This window comes from Phycodurus eques, chromosome 5 (assembly GCF_024500275.1).
Source record: "Phycodurus eques isolate BA_2022a chromosome 5, UOR_Pequ_1.1, whole genome shotgun sequence".
Classification (NCBI taxonomy): domain Eukaryota; kingdom Metazoa; phylum Chordata; class Actinopteri; order Syngnathiformes; family Syngnathidae; genus Phycodurus; species Phycodurus eques.
The window spans coordinates 4,660,978-4,678,812 of NC_084529.1; the positions used below are offsets into that span (position 1 = coordinate 4,660,978).

The 17,835-nt window shown below is 41.2% G+C and overlaps 1 protein-coding gene across 2 annotated transcripts; it reads right to left on the bottom strand.

Moving 5' to 3' along the window:
* Window positions 1–944: 944 nt before the first annotated feature.
* On the bottom strand, window positions 945–16,759 carry nt5dc3 (5'-nucleotidase domain containing 3). Of its 2 annotated transcripts, none has more exons than XM_061677101.1 (14): window positions 16,461–16,759; window positions 15,556–15,740; window positions 13,837–13,911; window positions 13,689–13,744; window positions 12,911–13,001; window positions 12,695–12,832; window positions 10,223–10,283; window positions 10,017–10,119; window positions 8,616–8,717; window positions 8,410–8,491; window positions 8,212–8,298; window positions 5,615–5,755; window positions 5,434–5,498; window positions 945–1,092 (listed from the first exon to the last, which is right to left on the bottom strand). In XM_061677101.1, exons 1-14 carry the CDS (start codon window positions 16,708–16,710, stop codon window positions 1,056–1,058), a joined length of 1,473 nt encoding a protein of 490 aa, XP_061533085.1. In that variant the 5' UTR covers window positions 16,711–16,759; the 3' UTR covers window positions 945–1,055. The 2 variants fall into 2 exon arrangements, with proteins under 2 accessions (XP_061533085.1, XP_061533084.1); XM_061677100.1 differs by lacking the exon at window positions 945–1,092 and adding an exon at window positions 2,210–4,539.
* Window positions 16,760–17,835: the final 1,076 nt, after the last annotated feature.

The window sequence follows — 17,835 nt, forward strand, 5'->3', positions numbered from 1 at the left end:
ACATTATTCGTGCACCCCACTGTAGTAGTCTCGCCAGTCTGCACGACTTGGATATCTGTTGTTGACCAATACTGGCCACTCATGTGCTTGAGAAGTATCTGCACAATTTGCACAATTGACCCTCTTCCAGATTATCGCACTACTAATCACTTTAAACTGGACACATTTCTTGTCTCCGTGCCGCCACTGCATCAGACTATTGCTCTGTTAGTCATTTCAAACTCCTCTAAATTGCTAGAGGACTCAGCATCATTTGCACAATTGTCAAAAAACAAACAAAAAAAAAAGTATTGGCGTTACATTACTGGTAACATTTTATTGCTCAGTGACCTCAAATGTACAAAATGTTCATATTTTAGGCGTATAGTGGGTCTGAAGTGTAGCCATGTTTACATAATAAGACTATTATTGTCCATACTCCGGTATTGTACCCTATTTAAACGTCAGTGAGGATCGCTGGGCGCACTCACCGAAGTAGTAGACGACAAAACCCTGGAAGACGCAGGCGGCGCGTCCCATGAAGGAGGAGCCGCGGTAGTCGGTGACGGTGACCACCGGCGAGCCGAACATGAGGTCAGACACGGCCGGGCACATGGTGAACACGTTCATTGGGCGCAGCAGGGTGGGGTTCCTCCGCTTCCGAGCTCCCAGCGGTGCCGTTGCCGTCCGTGGCGCGAAGTCGCTCGGCTCCGCGACCCGCTTGATCTTATCATTCGTGATCCGCCGTGCATCTGCCCGCTCCGTGCAATACGACAAATTGGATCCTAACATGATTTGGACGGAGATTCATTCCCATAAAAGCTGCAGTGATAATGATAATTGCAAAAGTTGAAGCATTTGAACGACAGAGTCCTTAAAACTGATTTGACATTTTGCTGACATGAAGTGCATTGTGGGAATAAAAATGATGTCTTACTACCTGGGCAGCGCATAGCCACGAGTTGCAGGCCGCAAACGGGCCCCGAGTCAGATTTTGGACACCCGGAAATGAAGCCCTTCCGGAGTCAGTAGCACTAGGACTGTCCTTCGGCGTCCTCGTCACAATCGCTCAGTCGTCATGAAAATGTTGCAGAATAATTAAACTCTGACGTCCTTTTAGAAGTGGCCCAAAATTTGCACACCATACCAGCACAAGTAAGTCTTTTAAAATGGGTTTCCTTTTATTCCCTTCCGCTAACTCGTGTGCATGCATGTGCGTGTGTGTGTGTGTGCGTGCAATAAGGGGTTAAATGACATTAAATCCAACACTTTCTCCACGGTTTTATTCTGTAGTTATTATGATCCTGTATATTTCAAAAATGTGTGGTCAAGTTATTATTAATCACATTAAATGTGCACGGCACATTAATGTTTGGAGGCCCCAAACGGCCCCGCGAGTCAGACTTTGAACACCCCTCAATGAAGCCCTTATTAGCAGTGTCGGGAAGATGACTTTGGTTACAATTACAAGTTACCCTGTTGTAAATGTAATTGCTGTGCAACTATTTCAATTACTTTCCGAAAGTAATATAACTCATTACATTTGATTACGTCTTGATGCCTTTTCTTAATTTTGAACAAATGCATCAAGACGACTCTTTGTTCTTTACCCATATAATATACCGATAACAAAACATGATGAAATGTAACTAAATAAATAAAAATGGGCTTGTTACATTATAGGTGTACAGCATGTCCAAAACCACCGTACCATGTTGACCTAATGACAAATGTGCACAATTTAGACAATATCGCTTCATATGACAACCCAGTTAAGTGAATACATTCCATTCAAAAAAATAAATAAATAAAAACTAGAAAGATGAAACGGTTCAAAAGCCAATGTTCTTTGATGTGTTCTACGAGTCAGCCTTGTCCAACTAGTAGAGGTCTTCGAGGTCATATTGGAAAAAATGCCCTGTTTTAAGATTACAGCAGAAGGGCACATGACCAGAGAGAGCCAATCACAAGACTCGGGAAGTGATATGGGGAAAATAAAATAAAAATAATCTCCGCTTTTTCCGCTTTTTTTTTTCCCCCAAATGTAACGAACTGTAATCATGGAAATTTCCAAAAGCAACTGTAATTTAATTACACATCTTCTTCCAGCAATGTAATGGATTACAATTACATACATTTTGAAAATGTATTACATAATTTAAGTTACATTTAATTAGTTACTCCCCAACACTGTTTATAAGACACTCATTAAATTCCATTAAATTATAAGTACATTACTCAACAAGTTTATTTTCACACGTGATGGGTGGACAGCCTCTCCAGAGATATAACTATTTGTATACAAACAATTAAAATGTCAGTTTTCCTCAAAATGTCCTCTTTAAATATTCTAATAATTGAAATAACAGCTAAAAACTGAAATCTACTACAAGATAAATAACATAAGAGTTCTTCCAAGTCCTTTTTTTTTTTGTCCTCCAACAGATAATGGAAAAATTCAAGCATATTTGTGACATCTTAACATGTACTTTCTGCAAAAGAAAACAGACAAACCTCCGTGCTGCCTTCGCAGGACCTAATAGCGGCAGTTTGAATAGAGCAAAACAACACACGCAAAATACAGGCTGAAATGGGAGGAAAGTGGTCGGTAACTCCGTACAGTACAATCATGTGCGCCAGTTTCGAATCCAATTATCATGAAAAGCACGATTAACACCCACGATGCCTCATAAAGCTATTACATGATCATTAAGGCGGCCTGTAATGTAAAATGGTGCGTGTGAATATTACAGCAGCGACGTAAGAGTCGAAGAAAAAAAGAAAAGAAAAGAAAAGTACCTCTACCACTAGGAGGTATCGGTTTACACATCCTATTGTTAAGACTGCGATTGCAGCTTTTATTTCTAAATAAAACTGGTTTTAGAAGCTCACACATAAAAGCACGCGTTTACGCGGGGTGGGCAAACTTTTGTGCTCGAGCGCCACATTGGAGATTTTAAGACGGGAATGGGGGTGGGCCGAGTCATTCGCAGATGGAGGTGGGGGGGGGGAAAAATAAAGCCAAAATGTGTATGCAAAATGCCTTGTTTTAATAATGACATCATTTCAAATATTTAATTTGAGATCATTGGAATTCATAAAGCAATATCTAATAATATAAGACCAACATTCAATCAAATAATAATAAACCTGCTAAATGTATATGTATGCTTTTCAATTTCATTATTTACTGCACGGGTGTTAAACTCAAGGCCCGGGGGCCAAATCCGACCCCTCACACCATTTAATGTGGCCCGCAAAAGCATCATTTGAATCAACTGCCATGATTCTTGCCAAAATTTGTACCGTGTCAAATTGTCATGTTTAAAAAAATAATAATAATAAAATGTTGAGATAGTGCAAGCATTTTTTTTCCCCCATTACCAAACCCATTATTACAGTAACTTGATGGGGGGGGGGGGGGGGGAGGTTAAACAGTAACCATGTTTAACATTAAAGGGCGCTGAAATCCAACGCCCTGCCTCAGAAATATCTGAACTGTATACAATTTTTCCTACTCCTCGTCTAAAAAAAACATATATCATTCATAATATTTTCATTATAATATTTTATTTTCAGGATTTCATTTTTGTCCTTTTAGAGGTGACTCGGTCGGCAGTGCTGGGGCGGCACCCTCGCGCCCGCTATTGACAAGCCGCCAGTGAATACTAAGATGAGGCCATGAAACATTTCTATGGTTTCACAAAAACAATGTGGTCCGCGACATAAACCAGTTTGACACTCCTGATTTACAGTATATAAATTAACTAATTATATGATGGGATTAATCAAATCAAAGATGAATAAAAATATTAACACAATATATTTGGTGGGGGCAGGGGGAAATGTTAATTGAATGCAACAAATTTTAAGGGAGTATTATTGCATTTATTAAACAAATATATTTAATACAATCAATTCTCGTTTTATTTTTTGTAAATAAATGTAAAATTTGTAAATATAATGTAAAAATATTTCTTCATTTTTATTTTTAATTTGAAGATCAAGAGTCTGTCATATTTGTTGCACTAAATGGACGTTCCCCCCACCCCCCCAAAAAAAAATGGTTATTGAAATGTATTTCTTCTTCTTTTTAATTAATAAATGTAAATGATTGGTGGGCCGGATTCACAAAGAGCGCAGGATGTAGGGGCCCCCCGCGGGCCATACTCTGCCCACCCCCAGCCAGCCATCTGAACGCAAAAAGATGGCTGACGCGTTTCAAGCTTAATGGACAGAACTGAACTTGAACGATTTGTTTTGTTACAAATGAAAGCAGCAGCTCAGAACCGACTTCAGCCTCACTTGAACAGGGACTCACTCTCCCTGGGTCTGCGCTCCGATCCGACGGGAGTCTGCCCTTGCCCGAAGGGGGATTCGTGCTGCAGCGGGGTACGCCGCGGGAAGAAGGTGTGCTGGAAGTCGTAGTTGAGCAGGCAGCTGACGGACGCCATGTAGACGTCGGCGAAGCGCGAGAGTCGGCGCGAGAAGTACGTGGGGTTGTGGTACGTGCGGAACAGACTCCCGAACTGAGGGTTGAACATCTGCTTGGTGTGCGGCCTGCACACACGACACATTAACGCGAATAACATTCCGGCATAGCCGAGTGCATTCCATGGCAAAGTTGGCTGTGTGGGGGATTAAAAATAAACAACTGAGCTAATGTGGTTGCACAAGTGTGCACACCCTCTGACTGGCTGTGTACAGAATTAAGCAATCGCATTCAATTGACCTTCTAAAGTGCCTCTGCTTAACCCCATATGAAATTCTGATGTTCTAGTAGGCTGTTCAGGAAATTTTTCAGTACCCTTTTTCCTGACTGATTTCTTTGAACAACGAAATCCATCTAATGATGTGGAAGCTCTCTGCAGCTCTTGAGCTGTCAGGAAAAGCCTACTAGACCATTTGAACTTCATTTGGAGTTAATCAGAGGCAGCAGATGGTGTGTGCTTACTCCCTTTTAACACAAGTTTGAAGGTGATTGTTGAATTCTGTGCACACACATTATCTCAGTTGTTTATTTTTAAATATCAAATATTGTGCTATGATATATGAGGGAATGGCAGGTCTGGTTAAAGTTTTGTGGCTGTCAAAAAGGGCAGGGTAGCGTTGTTGTTTTTGTGAAAATAGAGTGAGGTCACACTGTCTGATGCTTGCTTCCCACTACCATCAATTGTGGGATGTTGGATACCACTTTTATTCAGACCGATAACACTCTTGAGTACTCACCGATAGCAAGTACTGCTGCCTCTTGTAATTTTGATCCATAAAATTTACACAATGACAGATAATTGTGACCAAAGTCCTTTCCGACGCACGCCAATGTGTCAAACTGCCGCAGTGTAGCGCCAACTACTGGCGTATCTGGTACTCGCCCATTATTAATCAATTGTGACCACAACACATTTGAAGGCACACAGTTGACGGTCGAAAGAAAGACAAAGCCTCCTTTACCTCATAGCTTCTCGCTCTCGTAGCCACTCCTCCACCACAGCCTGAGAGGCGGGATCTCTGTGCACCTGTGTGTGAGCAGTGTTCGCGTGAGGTCATGACCCCTATCGGCGCGCCCACACATGCAGTGAAGCTGTCACATGTACGATGTCAAGTGCGGAGAAGCCGAGCCATTTCCGCTGACCTGCATCTGCTCAATCAGGCCCGTCAGTGCCTGCATCCAGCTCATCGTGTGCACGTACTCCTCCGTGTTCATGATCTTGATTTCCTTCCTCAGCTCAGGGATGATGGCTCCTGTCCTCCAGCCGTGCTTCAGGGTCAAATCCTTAATCGGGGGAGTTTTCAATAAGAACTGGGTGCAGACCTCCACGAAGGCCGAACAATCCGACACTCCGTAATGTTCAATACGCGGGTGCCGACGTGCGTATGCGGGGGTCCGCTGATAACTGCAGCTTACTGAGTCTGTTGTCTAGCTCTGTATTGTATCGCACCCAGGTGGCCACGAATGAGCAGCACAATGTCCACTGAATTGAAGAAAAACATTTGGCGAAAAACTGTTCATTTCTTTACATTTTACTTATTATAATGATGTCATTACTGTATGTTTTTAGAAAGCACAATATTACGGTCTATTCTCCTCATTTGGTAGCGTTTCTCTTGGCTGCGCTGCTTCCAATATGTCGATGCTTTCTTTAAATAATCTGATTTTAAACTGCCGCTTGAAGCTCAGCTCAATGACGTCAGCATTTGTCTGTCTCCTGATTGGTTGGTCGGTCAGAGCAAAACTTGTTCCAACCAATGTCAACAGGCAAAACACGTCTGCAGTGAACTGCACACATTAATAAATTTAATCCTCAGCATCTCTGCTGAGTATGGTATATTCTTTAAATGTCTGTTTTTGTGTTATTAGAAAAATATTGATTATGAACTGCGCCACATGGCACAGTTGCATACATTTTTTTTTTTTTATATAATACTGTTTTCTATAATTGAGCCGTGATAGTGATAGATATTAAGAGGTGGCTTAAGCCCCTACTGAAGTCCCATGTAGCAAATGTAAGGCTCACCGTTGTGCACTATACAGCGCTTAACAAAACAATTCAAAAAGAGATCATCCAGCCTCATTAAGTGCTTTCATGCAGAATGCAGTTTTTTCCGCAGGGGAACCTGGTGATATGCAGAAACTTGCAGTCACGATTCCCGCTCCTGTACAGTCCCGTACACCGAGGCGGTAGGTTTTGTACCGTACTGGCGCGCGCATGCACAGAGGATGCTCCATCTTCCTAAATAAGCGAGGCGACGTGTTTGACAGCTGGCCGCCAGCCACCGGCGGCGAGGCATTGTGCCAGAGATGTTAACACTGCCTTTCATTAACATCACTTAGAGCTGATCACACGCTCGTTCACATATTAATAATGCTGTTGTGGCTGCAAAACTAATGATGGCTACTTTAGCTCAAAGACAGCTGGTGGCCATCTGCCAGGATGCAGGTTTCAATAAGCCGCAATGGCAATAATGGCTGCAGATCGCATGTATACATGTTAGAAACCTAAAGTGCATGTAGGTTACAAGCACTTAATGTACAGTGTACCCCCGTTTATCGCGTGGGATACGTTCCAAACTCGCCCATAATTGGTGAAAATGCATGATAGAGACCTATGCGCTGAACAAAAATGATTGCAAGCATAAAATGTATAGAAAATGTATTGTAGTGTCTGTGCCATTAAGAGGCGGGGCCTGGCAGGGTGGCGTGTGCCGTCAGCGAATCTGCATGTGAGTGTCTGGGTGTGAGCTGTGGCCAACAACAGCTTCTGCATAGGCGTGCCCAATGTCTTAATGTGTTTTAATGTTCACCCAGGATGTGATAAACAACTAAAAAGTGCATCAGCGACTGTGGCCCTACTTTCCCACATGCAAGTGCATTATGGGAACTATGCATGAGTGCTAATTCCAGATTCTTGCTATTTGCAGCAGGGATCAGTCTATCGCCCACGAATAGTGGAGGAACACTAGGAAAACCAATAAAAATATGATCACTTGCAAAAAATAATTTAAAATAAAAGATAAAGAAAAAAAAAAAAAAATGGGCGAGGGTGAGTGAATGATGAACACTTTATACATGGCAGGGAACTCTAATTACAGCGGCTGACGTGCGACCCAATACAGCACTAATTAACTGGTGCTCCATGTTTCTCTCTCTCTCAAAACATTCCATATGGTTGTGTAAATGCTAAGAGGTGCTGTCATTCAGCCAAAATGTCAAACAAAAAAAAAATATGGTCACGGCTACAACTACTGTATGGCTAATTGTTGCGCAAACATTCTCCCTGGTGGCTACAAGCAGCATGAGGATGGCATCAGAGGAATCTGAATCAGTTTACGGAGAAGTCATGACATTATTGCTACTCTCACCATGACATCACCCTCTTGTGTGTGTGTGTATACGTATGTGCGCGCACACGCACACACACACACACACACACAAAAGAGGGTGATGTCATTAAGCAACGGCCAACAGTGTAGCATCACATGTTGTCAGACAATATAACGATACTGACACGGATATTTTCTTTATCCCTTCCAAAAACCACAACTATAACTGCATCTTACTGAGAACTGCCTCCGTGTATACGTATGCCTGTATTACACTGCCCCCAAGTGGCCACGATGTGCAAACGAAAAGGAACAGCGCAATGTCCATTGAATTGAAGAAAAAAAAATACATTTTTAAAAAGTCATTTAACTAACCTTTTTCGCAATGTGTGTGTGTGTGCTGCTTACTGCCAAGTCGCTGTAGATGTGATCGCCAAAGTAGAGCACTTTGGATCCTCTCCAGCCAGTCAGTCTCAGGAACTCATACAGATTTCCCTTCAGGCGATTAAAAACATGATTTTTTTATTATTATTATTATTTTTAAAAGGGGTTCAACCAAAGTGTCATTAGACGTTTGTTTCTTTTTAACTTCTCTGTCACAAGCACCTGTTTGTAGATCTGCCCTTTGTCCAACTTGTGAATTCTGTCCCACAGTAGAGCACCTTTGTCGGTGACGCGCCTGAAAGGCCTGCGAGCACAAACATTGCTCACACTTAATTATGAGGCAATCCACATTTAGGGCACAAAAAAAAAAAAAAAAAAAAAAAAGATCACATTTATACCCACAGTCACGGAGACACAGACACACTTACTTTCTCTTGTCGTTGAAGAAACCGGGTTTTTCAGCCTGAACTATAACTACATCAAACAGGTCCCTCCAGTCCGTCCCGACGATGTAGTTCATGCCTCGATCCCTAAGGGTTGCAATAAACCGCAGCCGTTACTTTGTTATGGAGGGCAAGGCCCCCGACTTAGAGGTATTTCGAATTTCAAGCTTTGGGTACGCTGACGCTGAAGTGCAATGGAACAACTGGGACCCCTAGGTGTTCTTATCGGTAAACATGTTTTGAGGGACCACGTGTGCTAAATGTATTCTACTATGCTTGTGCTGAACAACGTGGCGCGAGCATGTCAAGGAAGAAAGATTTTGCTATATTACAATAATATAAAGAGAAGAATCGGGCCATAAATAAACGAGACTGTGGATATTTCAGATGCTCTTGGCAGTGATCACCCCATTCATTGACTGTACGCAACAGAGAGTCTCCACACTTTGATTTTGGGCCACAGGGACGTATGAAATTATAAATATTAAGCATTATTGTAAAACATAGTGTATATACTGTGGACGCCAGGAATAGGGGCCGAGCCGGACTGGGAATAGCAAAGAGTTTGATGAATGTAACAGTTGTGTAACTATTGTGTTCAAAAGTGTAACTATGAGTCTAACTTATTCAAAATCTCAGAAAAACTAATAGATTGCACCACAAGGTGGCGCTTTGAAGTCATGTTTGGAAAGATATGTCATGTTTGAGACTACGGCGGAAGAGCACATGACCAAAGAGAACCAATCACAAGTGTCGACTTTAGAAAGAGGAAGTGAAGAGAGAAAGAGAGAGAAGAAAAAAATCTGAGCTTTGGTAGCTATTTTGCAAATGTAGTTAAAAATAATCACGGGAATTTGCAAAATCAACTCTACTTTAATTACACATTTTCTCCAGGTAATGTAATGGATTACAATTACATACATTTTGTAATTAACCTATGTAATCTCGATACATGAACAGTAATTAGTTACTCGCCAACACTGAATGTGTGCTTCACCGAGTATGCGTTTTAATACTTTTGAATGTGTTTGAAGTGTGAAGAAGGCGTATAACTTTTTTTTTTTTTTTTTTTAAATTATCTCTCTTACCGTGGGTTTTTCGCCTTTTGCGGGTGCTTCTGGAATCTGGAACGTATCCCCCGCTATAAACTGCATTGGGGCGTTCACTGTATTGTACTGTAGATATGTATACACTCTTATAGGTAGCCTAGTACAGTAATATTCTGTTACGTGTTCACGTTGCCATTCGGTTCTTATGTTTTTAAGACTCAGAGATAACGTTTGTTCAACACATTACACTATCATGGAAATATTAGGTTAGGTTAATTGCAGTAGTTAATAATTACACCCGACCCCAAGTGCTGAAATGCGTGATGTGTCCACTTACACGAAATCAAAGGGGCTGTTTGTGATAAGGAACATTTTCTTCCCGTGCTCGGACAACTTCTTCAACACCGCGTGGCTCTGCTCACCGTAGCAAATGTATTTCCCTGCAAACACAATACACAGAAACATTGAACGATTTTAACATTGTTTGGGCTCCCTGGGAAATACAAGGTTCTGTTAACAAAAATTAAATAAAATGCACATTACCAATATCTGCCTCCACCGCTCGGTACATAATGCCCTTGACGTGAACGTCTCTGATGGCTTCCTATCAGGAGGAAAAGCGAGGGGGGGAAAAAAAGTCAAAATTTTGAGTCCAGATATGTTGTGTTAGCATGCAGCTGATGGAGCAACACGCTTTGGTGTGGAAACACCAAAGAAAGTGCAATGCGTCTGTGAATACAAACGATGGAGGAAGAAGATGAAGAAAGCCGGCTACTTCAACGCTATCATTGCGTTGACCAAAAGAGCTTTTTGAAAAGGCTGCACAGACATTGCTCACACCAAAAGAGAAGAAAACATGGAGCTGGGTGAGCAGCTGGAACAAAAAAAAGCTACTATTCCATTTTTTCGGCACTGGTACCAATACTTGGTGCTACACTAGTCGGTATGCTTTTTATCGCAGCATACACAAAAACCTGCTTTCCACGTTTGGTCACGTGATGTTCGCAATACAGCCGCGAGGGCAGTTCATTTTGTAAATTTCGGTCGACAGCATCTTATTCCACAAATGCAATATTAATCAGAATACCATGTTTAGACTCGTCGGGACATATATGCAGACATATATACAGACATATATATATATACACACACACACACACACACACACATATATATATATATATATATATATATATATATGATGGCAATTTTTTGACTTGAGTTCGTTGTCACATTTCTGTTGGGGCCAATTATGTATTACTTGTGCACTCACTGTAGTTGTCTCGCCATGCTGCACTATTTGCATATGCTGGCCACTCATGCCAGAGCAGCATCTGCTCCATTTGCACACCGATTGAGGAGTATCTGTAACATTTGCACAACCGACATTGTCCCAGATGATCGCACTACTCGTCACTTTAAACCGCATACACTCCTTGAAGTCTCGGCGCCCTTTGCACAATGGTCATTGCACCGGACTATTGCAATATTAGTCATTCGAAGTGCTCTAAGTGCTAGAGGACAATTGTTTTTTGTCAATGTCTTTATGTCTCCAAAGTGTTCTGTAAATTGACTGTCTGTTGTACTCGAGCGGCTCCAACTACCGGAGACAAATTTCTTGGCAAATTCCATAAAGGATGATTCTGATTCCGATATAAACGTAGAGATATAAATATCTTTATATAGGCAGACTGGTTTGTTGTGGTTTGGAAAGAGAAACTGTCAAGATGGTGTCCTTGAAAAGTCATCAGCATCCCAATTGAAACGCTGCCGGTGTGTGTGCGTGACAGCTTTTAATGACAGCCATCCGTCAAAAGATGATCGAGCGTCACAGAGACGTAATATAAACGGGATCGCCATGACAGCCCCGCTTCAAAGGACGAATGGTGTTGCTCTGTGATTGCTGTGCTCTTTCTGGAGCCCGGCAGCACAGCTGTCCAAAGGAATGAGCGCGCGTTTACAATTACACACTGGCCCCCGTAACGGCTAAAATTAGGAAGCCATCGGATGCTCGGCGTGTCACGCACACGTCGCTACACGACCGTCGCGTGAATGTTTGGTACGCACACGGGATGAATCACAGCAGCACATTTCGCCCCAACTCATCTAAGCGCATCAACGAATTTAGCGTCTGCAACCTCAACGGGGCCCCCCAAGAGAAATTAACATTCAATAGGGTTTGGAATAGTCTTTTTTTTGTTTTGTTTTTTTTGTGCGGTGAGGAGTAAATTGAACCCTTGCAGCGAAAATCCATAAGTAAGCGACACCCACCCAAAATGGTTTGTAATTCCCTACAGATGCCACAAGATGGCAGCAACGCATGCTTTCTATTAGATTAGGCTGTGGCCTGACGAAATGAAGCTCCTCCACTCAACTCAACATAGTTGCTGGGCTCCAGGAGGTCACCAGATTGCACCAAAGCAACATTTTGTATTAGGCTTTGGCCTGAGCACCAAAATAGTAAATAGGTGAGTTTTCAGTGAATAACGTTGGTTGCCCTCCAAAAGTGCGCGAAAGGCAAATTTGCGGTGAATATGCAGTTTCGAGTACTGCTTTTCAGTTACATCTTGATTTAATAATTGATTCATTATTTTCTTATTTTATTTAGAATTATTGTATAATTTTGTATATTGCACATTTTAAGTTAATTTATATACTGTATTTAAGAGATTTCATTTGTTCTTGCATTTTATTGCTGTTCTCGCAATGATTTCTTGTACATTGCAATTTTTTTGTTTTTTTTTTCAAAGCAGAAATAATAAATCACACGACATTTACAGTTAAGGCAGCATGTTGATTTTTTCCCCCCCTACTTTTAGTAGGCCAAGATGATATTCAGTATCCCACTTGGTGCTTTATAACTTGGAATGTCATGTAATTCTTTTTGAAATTATATTCATTATAATCCCTCAATGTGAACTTCAACAACAAATGATCAATCATCAATATTACTGGCAGGAATAGAGGGCCCCAAAGTCTAATTTTTCTCCGTCCAAGTGCGCAAGATTATTTCACCTTGACGTCTTTGTACAAGTGCACCGGCTCGTAGTCGATATTGTGCTTCATGAAGAAGTCGTTGACGCACGACAAGAGGTTCATCTCTGGCAGCGAGAAGATGTCCATGAACTGTTTCATGGAGTGACTGTGAGAACTCTGCAAGAGAGAGAACACCCTTCCATTCTTATCGTGTCTGCACGAGCTTCAGTGCGTCAGAGTGGGACTGGTTTTTACCTTGCCGTAGAAATCGCTCATAATCTCGAGAGGGACGTGGCAGCTGTCGTACATGGCGATGACTTCCTCGTCCGGGACTGGATCAAGACCCCTGGAGACATTTTATTAAAAAAAGAAATAAATAATAATTAAAAAAAAAAAAAACCAAGGATTCACTTTTTACAACTGCAGACGCAGCAAATTTATTTTAAATTCAATAAATACAATGCAAAAAAAAAAAAAAAAGATAAAATAAATATTCAGGGCACTGGTTTCCCTATAATTTGTCCTGATTTGTTTGTTTTTTTTTAACACATTTACTGCCATTGACGGCTTTGGAAGTCAAATATCCATGTTAACAGGGAAGGCAGGCAGTGAATGAATTAAAAAGAATCCATAAACATACTACATATAGAAATAGCAAACTGTTGCAATCACAAACCCAAACAAACAAAATGAAATATGAATAATTATCTTGATCTTATTAAATGTTACATTCATTAACTTATTAAATGCCATTTGTTACTTCAGGGGCTCACAGACCATTTCAAATATTACATATGTGTATATAATAAAAAGTAAGTCTTTTTTTAATATTAAAGATGTTATTATGCTGTGAATGAAGGTAGAAAAACAATGCCTAAAGTCTCATAACTATTTTTTTGCGTTAGATCTTTTTACTTGAAGCACTTTATCCATAATTCCAGCACTTTTAAAACCTTGAAAATGACGCACTAAAATGTCCTTTTGCATCCAAACCGGTCTACAGCCCTGACCTGTGATTGTGTATTGCTGATACCTGTAAACAGTCCCCAGCTGGATGTAGTGGAAGGCGTCGATCTTCATCAGCAGCGCCTATCACAACACAGGCAGTATTCACCACACTCCTGGACAAGATGCAGTCGTTATTCATCTTTATGTGCCTAAAGAAAGTCAAGAGTTCGAACCTTCTGAACATCATAGTGAAGGCCCCTTACGGCAAAATTGGGAATATACTCATAATCTCGCAGACCCTCTGGATACTGAAAGAAAAAAACAAAAAAATAATAATAATAATAATCAAATCATCTTTTAACGACACAACAAATAAGAAAGAGTAGCAATGATAAATAATAGTGACAAATTGAAAATTTGCAATTTTTTGAAGGTTTAAAATCGCCAATCACCGATCAGTGAGTTTAAAAAAAACGATAACCAATCACAAGATGGAGGAATGTCTATTTAAATGACCTGTTCATTTACTGTATATACTTGTGTACTGAATAGCTCAAAAAATTATATTTCCAATAAATAATGTATCTATGTTCCTCTGTTTATGCCAGTGAGGCGTAGTGACAGAACAAATGTATGGTCTTCTATTAGATGGCAGGAAGTAAATGCAGTCATTAATGTATCCACTTTTTGCAACATTTTTGTTTGTTGGTGTGCCGTGAGATTTTTCAATTGTAAAATATGTTCCTTGGCTCCATAGAGGTTGGAAATCACTGCTCTAGTCAGATCATGTATTCTAAACAGTCAGGTCAAACCAACATTACAACGTAATTCAATGACTTTATTCTTAATGAAATGACTTCACCCACACCGAAGCTTTAGAGCATCATTTGACAGAACGGCGGCATGTTTACGCCCAAGCGTTTGTGGTAGCTTGCTAGGCTACATAACATTATATTTATTGCCTGCTTGCGAGCCGTATCGTATTCAAAGTACGTGAACATACCTCAAGCGAGCCTTAAAACGAACGTCTCTCTTGAGCACCGGTGACCACCAACACACGGTATTCTCCATATTCTTTTTATAACAGTCGGCGCGACCCACTCTTGTTGCCGTCACCACGGTAACGAGTTGATCGGATCGGCGAATGATCACAAAGCCGATCAGCATAAAATGCTAAATATCGGCCGATACCGATCAGCCAATAAAAATCGGTGTAAAGTCTAGTTTAAAATGACCGTAACACCTGTGCTAATTTCTGGTAACCTGCTTATAGCATTCCACATTATGTTAGCAATGAGCTAGCAAACTTTTGTTAGACGCACTTATACGTTTTGATTGAACATTGTGGTCCTCAAATATACATTTAATTCTCATTTGTAGTATGTGTATCTGCTTGTGTGGTGTTGTTCTTAATGCGTCCTTAAGACGCAGTTGTTTGAAGGTTTACAATTACCGTAAGATCTATGCTAATTGCTGATAGCCTGTCTATGTTGTTTCACATTACATGTTAGCTTCAAGCTAGTAGATTTTCCGAATTACATGGTTTGGTTGAACATTTTGGTGTTTAAAATAATAGACAATGTTTATTTATCTTTTATATGCTCTGTTTGTATGTGTTGCTGCTCCATGTGCGAAAGAAGCAGTTATTTGAAGGTTAGGTTAGTACTTCAATTCGATAAAATTGTATTGTTTGATGAAACATTTTGGAGTTTAATGCTCTTTGGTTTGGTGTGCCAGTTTGTCTACAACTGGGAGACACAAAAAGCTGGAAGCAAGCACACTTGCCTTTTTGTTGGAGAACTGTGCAAGCAAGCAATGTTTTTTTAAAAAATTGTTTGGTATTTCAAGTGTGTAAGGTGTAAAAAAATAATAATAATAATAATAATTGAAAATAAAGAAATAAATAGTGGGTTTAGTCTAAATGTGTCAGGTTTTGGAGAGGACGCACGCACCCTTTGCTTGCTGATGAGGATGTCCCGAGCTATGTTGAAGATGAGCGTGTGGAGCTGACGGGAGTAGAAGGCCAGCGTGTAGTCGTAGTCGAAGCCGTACACCTCCGTGTCCCGCAGGCTCATCTCGTTGTTGGCGAAGATGCTGTCGGGGTCCACGGAGGCGCTGGAGATGGACGGCATGACATCTGACAGGAGACGCATGACAATGATGTCGCCTTTGTATAAAAAGGACTGCGATATACTATGCAATGTTCTAATTAAGTATAAACATTCGACCAAGATGCCATAAGTTGGCGAAAAAGCACTACTTTGGACTAACTGAAGCCTCGCAACTCACTTCGACATAGTTCCTTGGCACCTAGAGGCCCCAAAATGGTGCCAAAGCACTACCTTTGTCTGAATGAAGCTTCTCAACTCATTTCAATATAGTTCCTTGACACCAAGATGCCGGCAAAGCACTACATTTTTTTCCCCTTAAATGAAGCTCCTCAACTGACTTCCATAAAGTTCCTCAGCACCAAGTCACGATACGGTGCCAAAGCACTACTTTTACTGTATTACTGCATCCTGAGCACGCACGTGGTTGTTGTTTCATTTGCCTTATGAGAGGGTCCCTGAAAACGTTCGCCCCTCGAAGATATTCCTGTACACAAACGTTTTGAGAAACTTCTGCTCTAAATGACAAGGTTTAATGATAAACCTCTCTATAATTGCACAACTGCTTTTTACACATATGAAAGGCCTCCTTCGAGTTAAGTCCCTTTACCTGGTACTCTCTGCAGTTGAGGAAACAAACGAACCCAGGGGACTATTTACTTACAATGCTGTATTTTCACAACAGTAGCTAATACGAATGTAATAAACATGATTAATGACAGAGTAAAAAAATGAAAGCAAACTTTTACCTTGAGTGTGTTTTTTGGTGTGGTTGTAAAGAGACCACAAGGTCTCTGCCGAGCTGCTGCTGCTGCTGCTGCTGCTGCACACCGACGACGCTCCGTGGCTCCGAGCACACATACGCTGACGGAAAAGCAGCTCACTCCGCCCGCGGGACACCCAGTCGAAACGGTGGCTCGCTTTCAAGACGTGACGACAGAGCAGGCTGGCCTTCCCCTGCGTCAGGAGACGCGACAGGGGCGCCGACCAGGGCGCCATTATTGCTGATAGGCAGCCCAACTAGTTCCACTGGAAACGAAGGAGCAACGACCGCTATTAAGACGTCACTTCCGTGTTCGGCGAGTCCACAGCCAATCAGCGACGCGCTCCAGGCACGAGCACATATAAAGGTTTACGAAAATTAGATCATCCTTTAATGAGTAAAATCAACAGTTTTTGAAATAGCATAATATAATGCATAACACAAAAATGAAAACGGTATTGATAAAATGTCTAAAAGTCACTTCTGTGTTTGGTGAGACCACAGCCAATCAGTGGTTCACTTCCGGGTCCGAGCATTCCGGCAACATATGAAAGCGGCAGACGCAGTTGGACACGTTTGGTTATTTCTGGGGTTTCCTTTCCTCTCTTGTACCACCTTTAAAAAAATATATGGAATGCATTATGTCAAGAGCTAACTAAATTTTCTACTCCTTTTTGGTCGCCCTGGCGGCCGTAACTTTGGGCTGTGTGTATTCATTGGTAGAGAAGTACTTTTTGACGTGAACTGCAGTTAAAACGTCCTAGGGTCCTTTGAAAACCTTTACCAAATTATGTTCAATTAAAACAAAAAAAAAAGTGTTCGGCGACTAAATACTTTCAGGCAGCACATAAAATTACAGTATTCAAACATGCACATACAGTGTAAAATGGTGATATTTGTATTCAACCTTGATTTATCCAGGGGAGACAATTGAAAACATTTGCAGATTGTGAATGATAAAACGAGCCGTGAAATCAATTGGCTATTCTTTAGCCACTTGTGCACATTATGGAAGCCTTGCGTTTGTTTGTTTATAACTGAGGAGTTTTCACTCTGAAAATGAAATGTGAGCTACCTTGAAAGATGTTTAGTAGTAGCGATAATGTCAGTTTTTTTTACCCGTCAATTCGATTCAATAGATGATTATCACATTGACTAATTATCCGATATTGTGTCTGTATACGATGAAACACGCGTTGCATAATAAGGAAATCAAAGTTAAACGTAAATGAATGGATGATTTTCGGCCAATGGTGGCCAGCCACGATTTGAGGGTATCGACATATGTTGACGACGCCGATTGGCCAGCGTCGCGGCGGCGTCTGCGTTGCGATTGGTCTGAGGTGGTGCGTGGTGCGCCG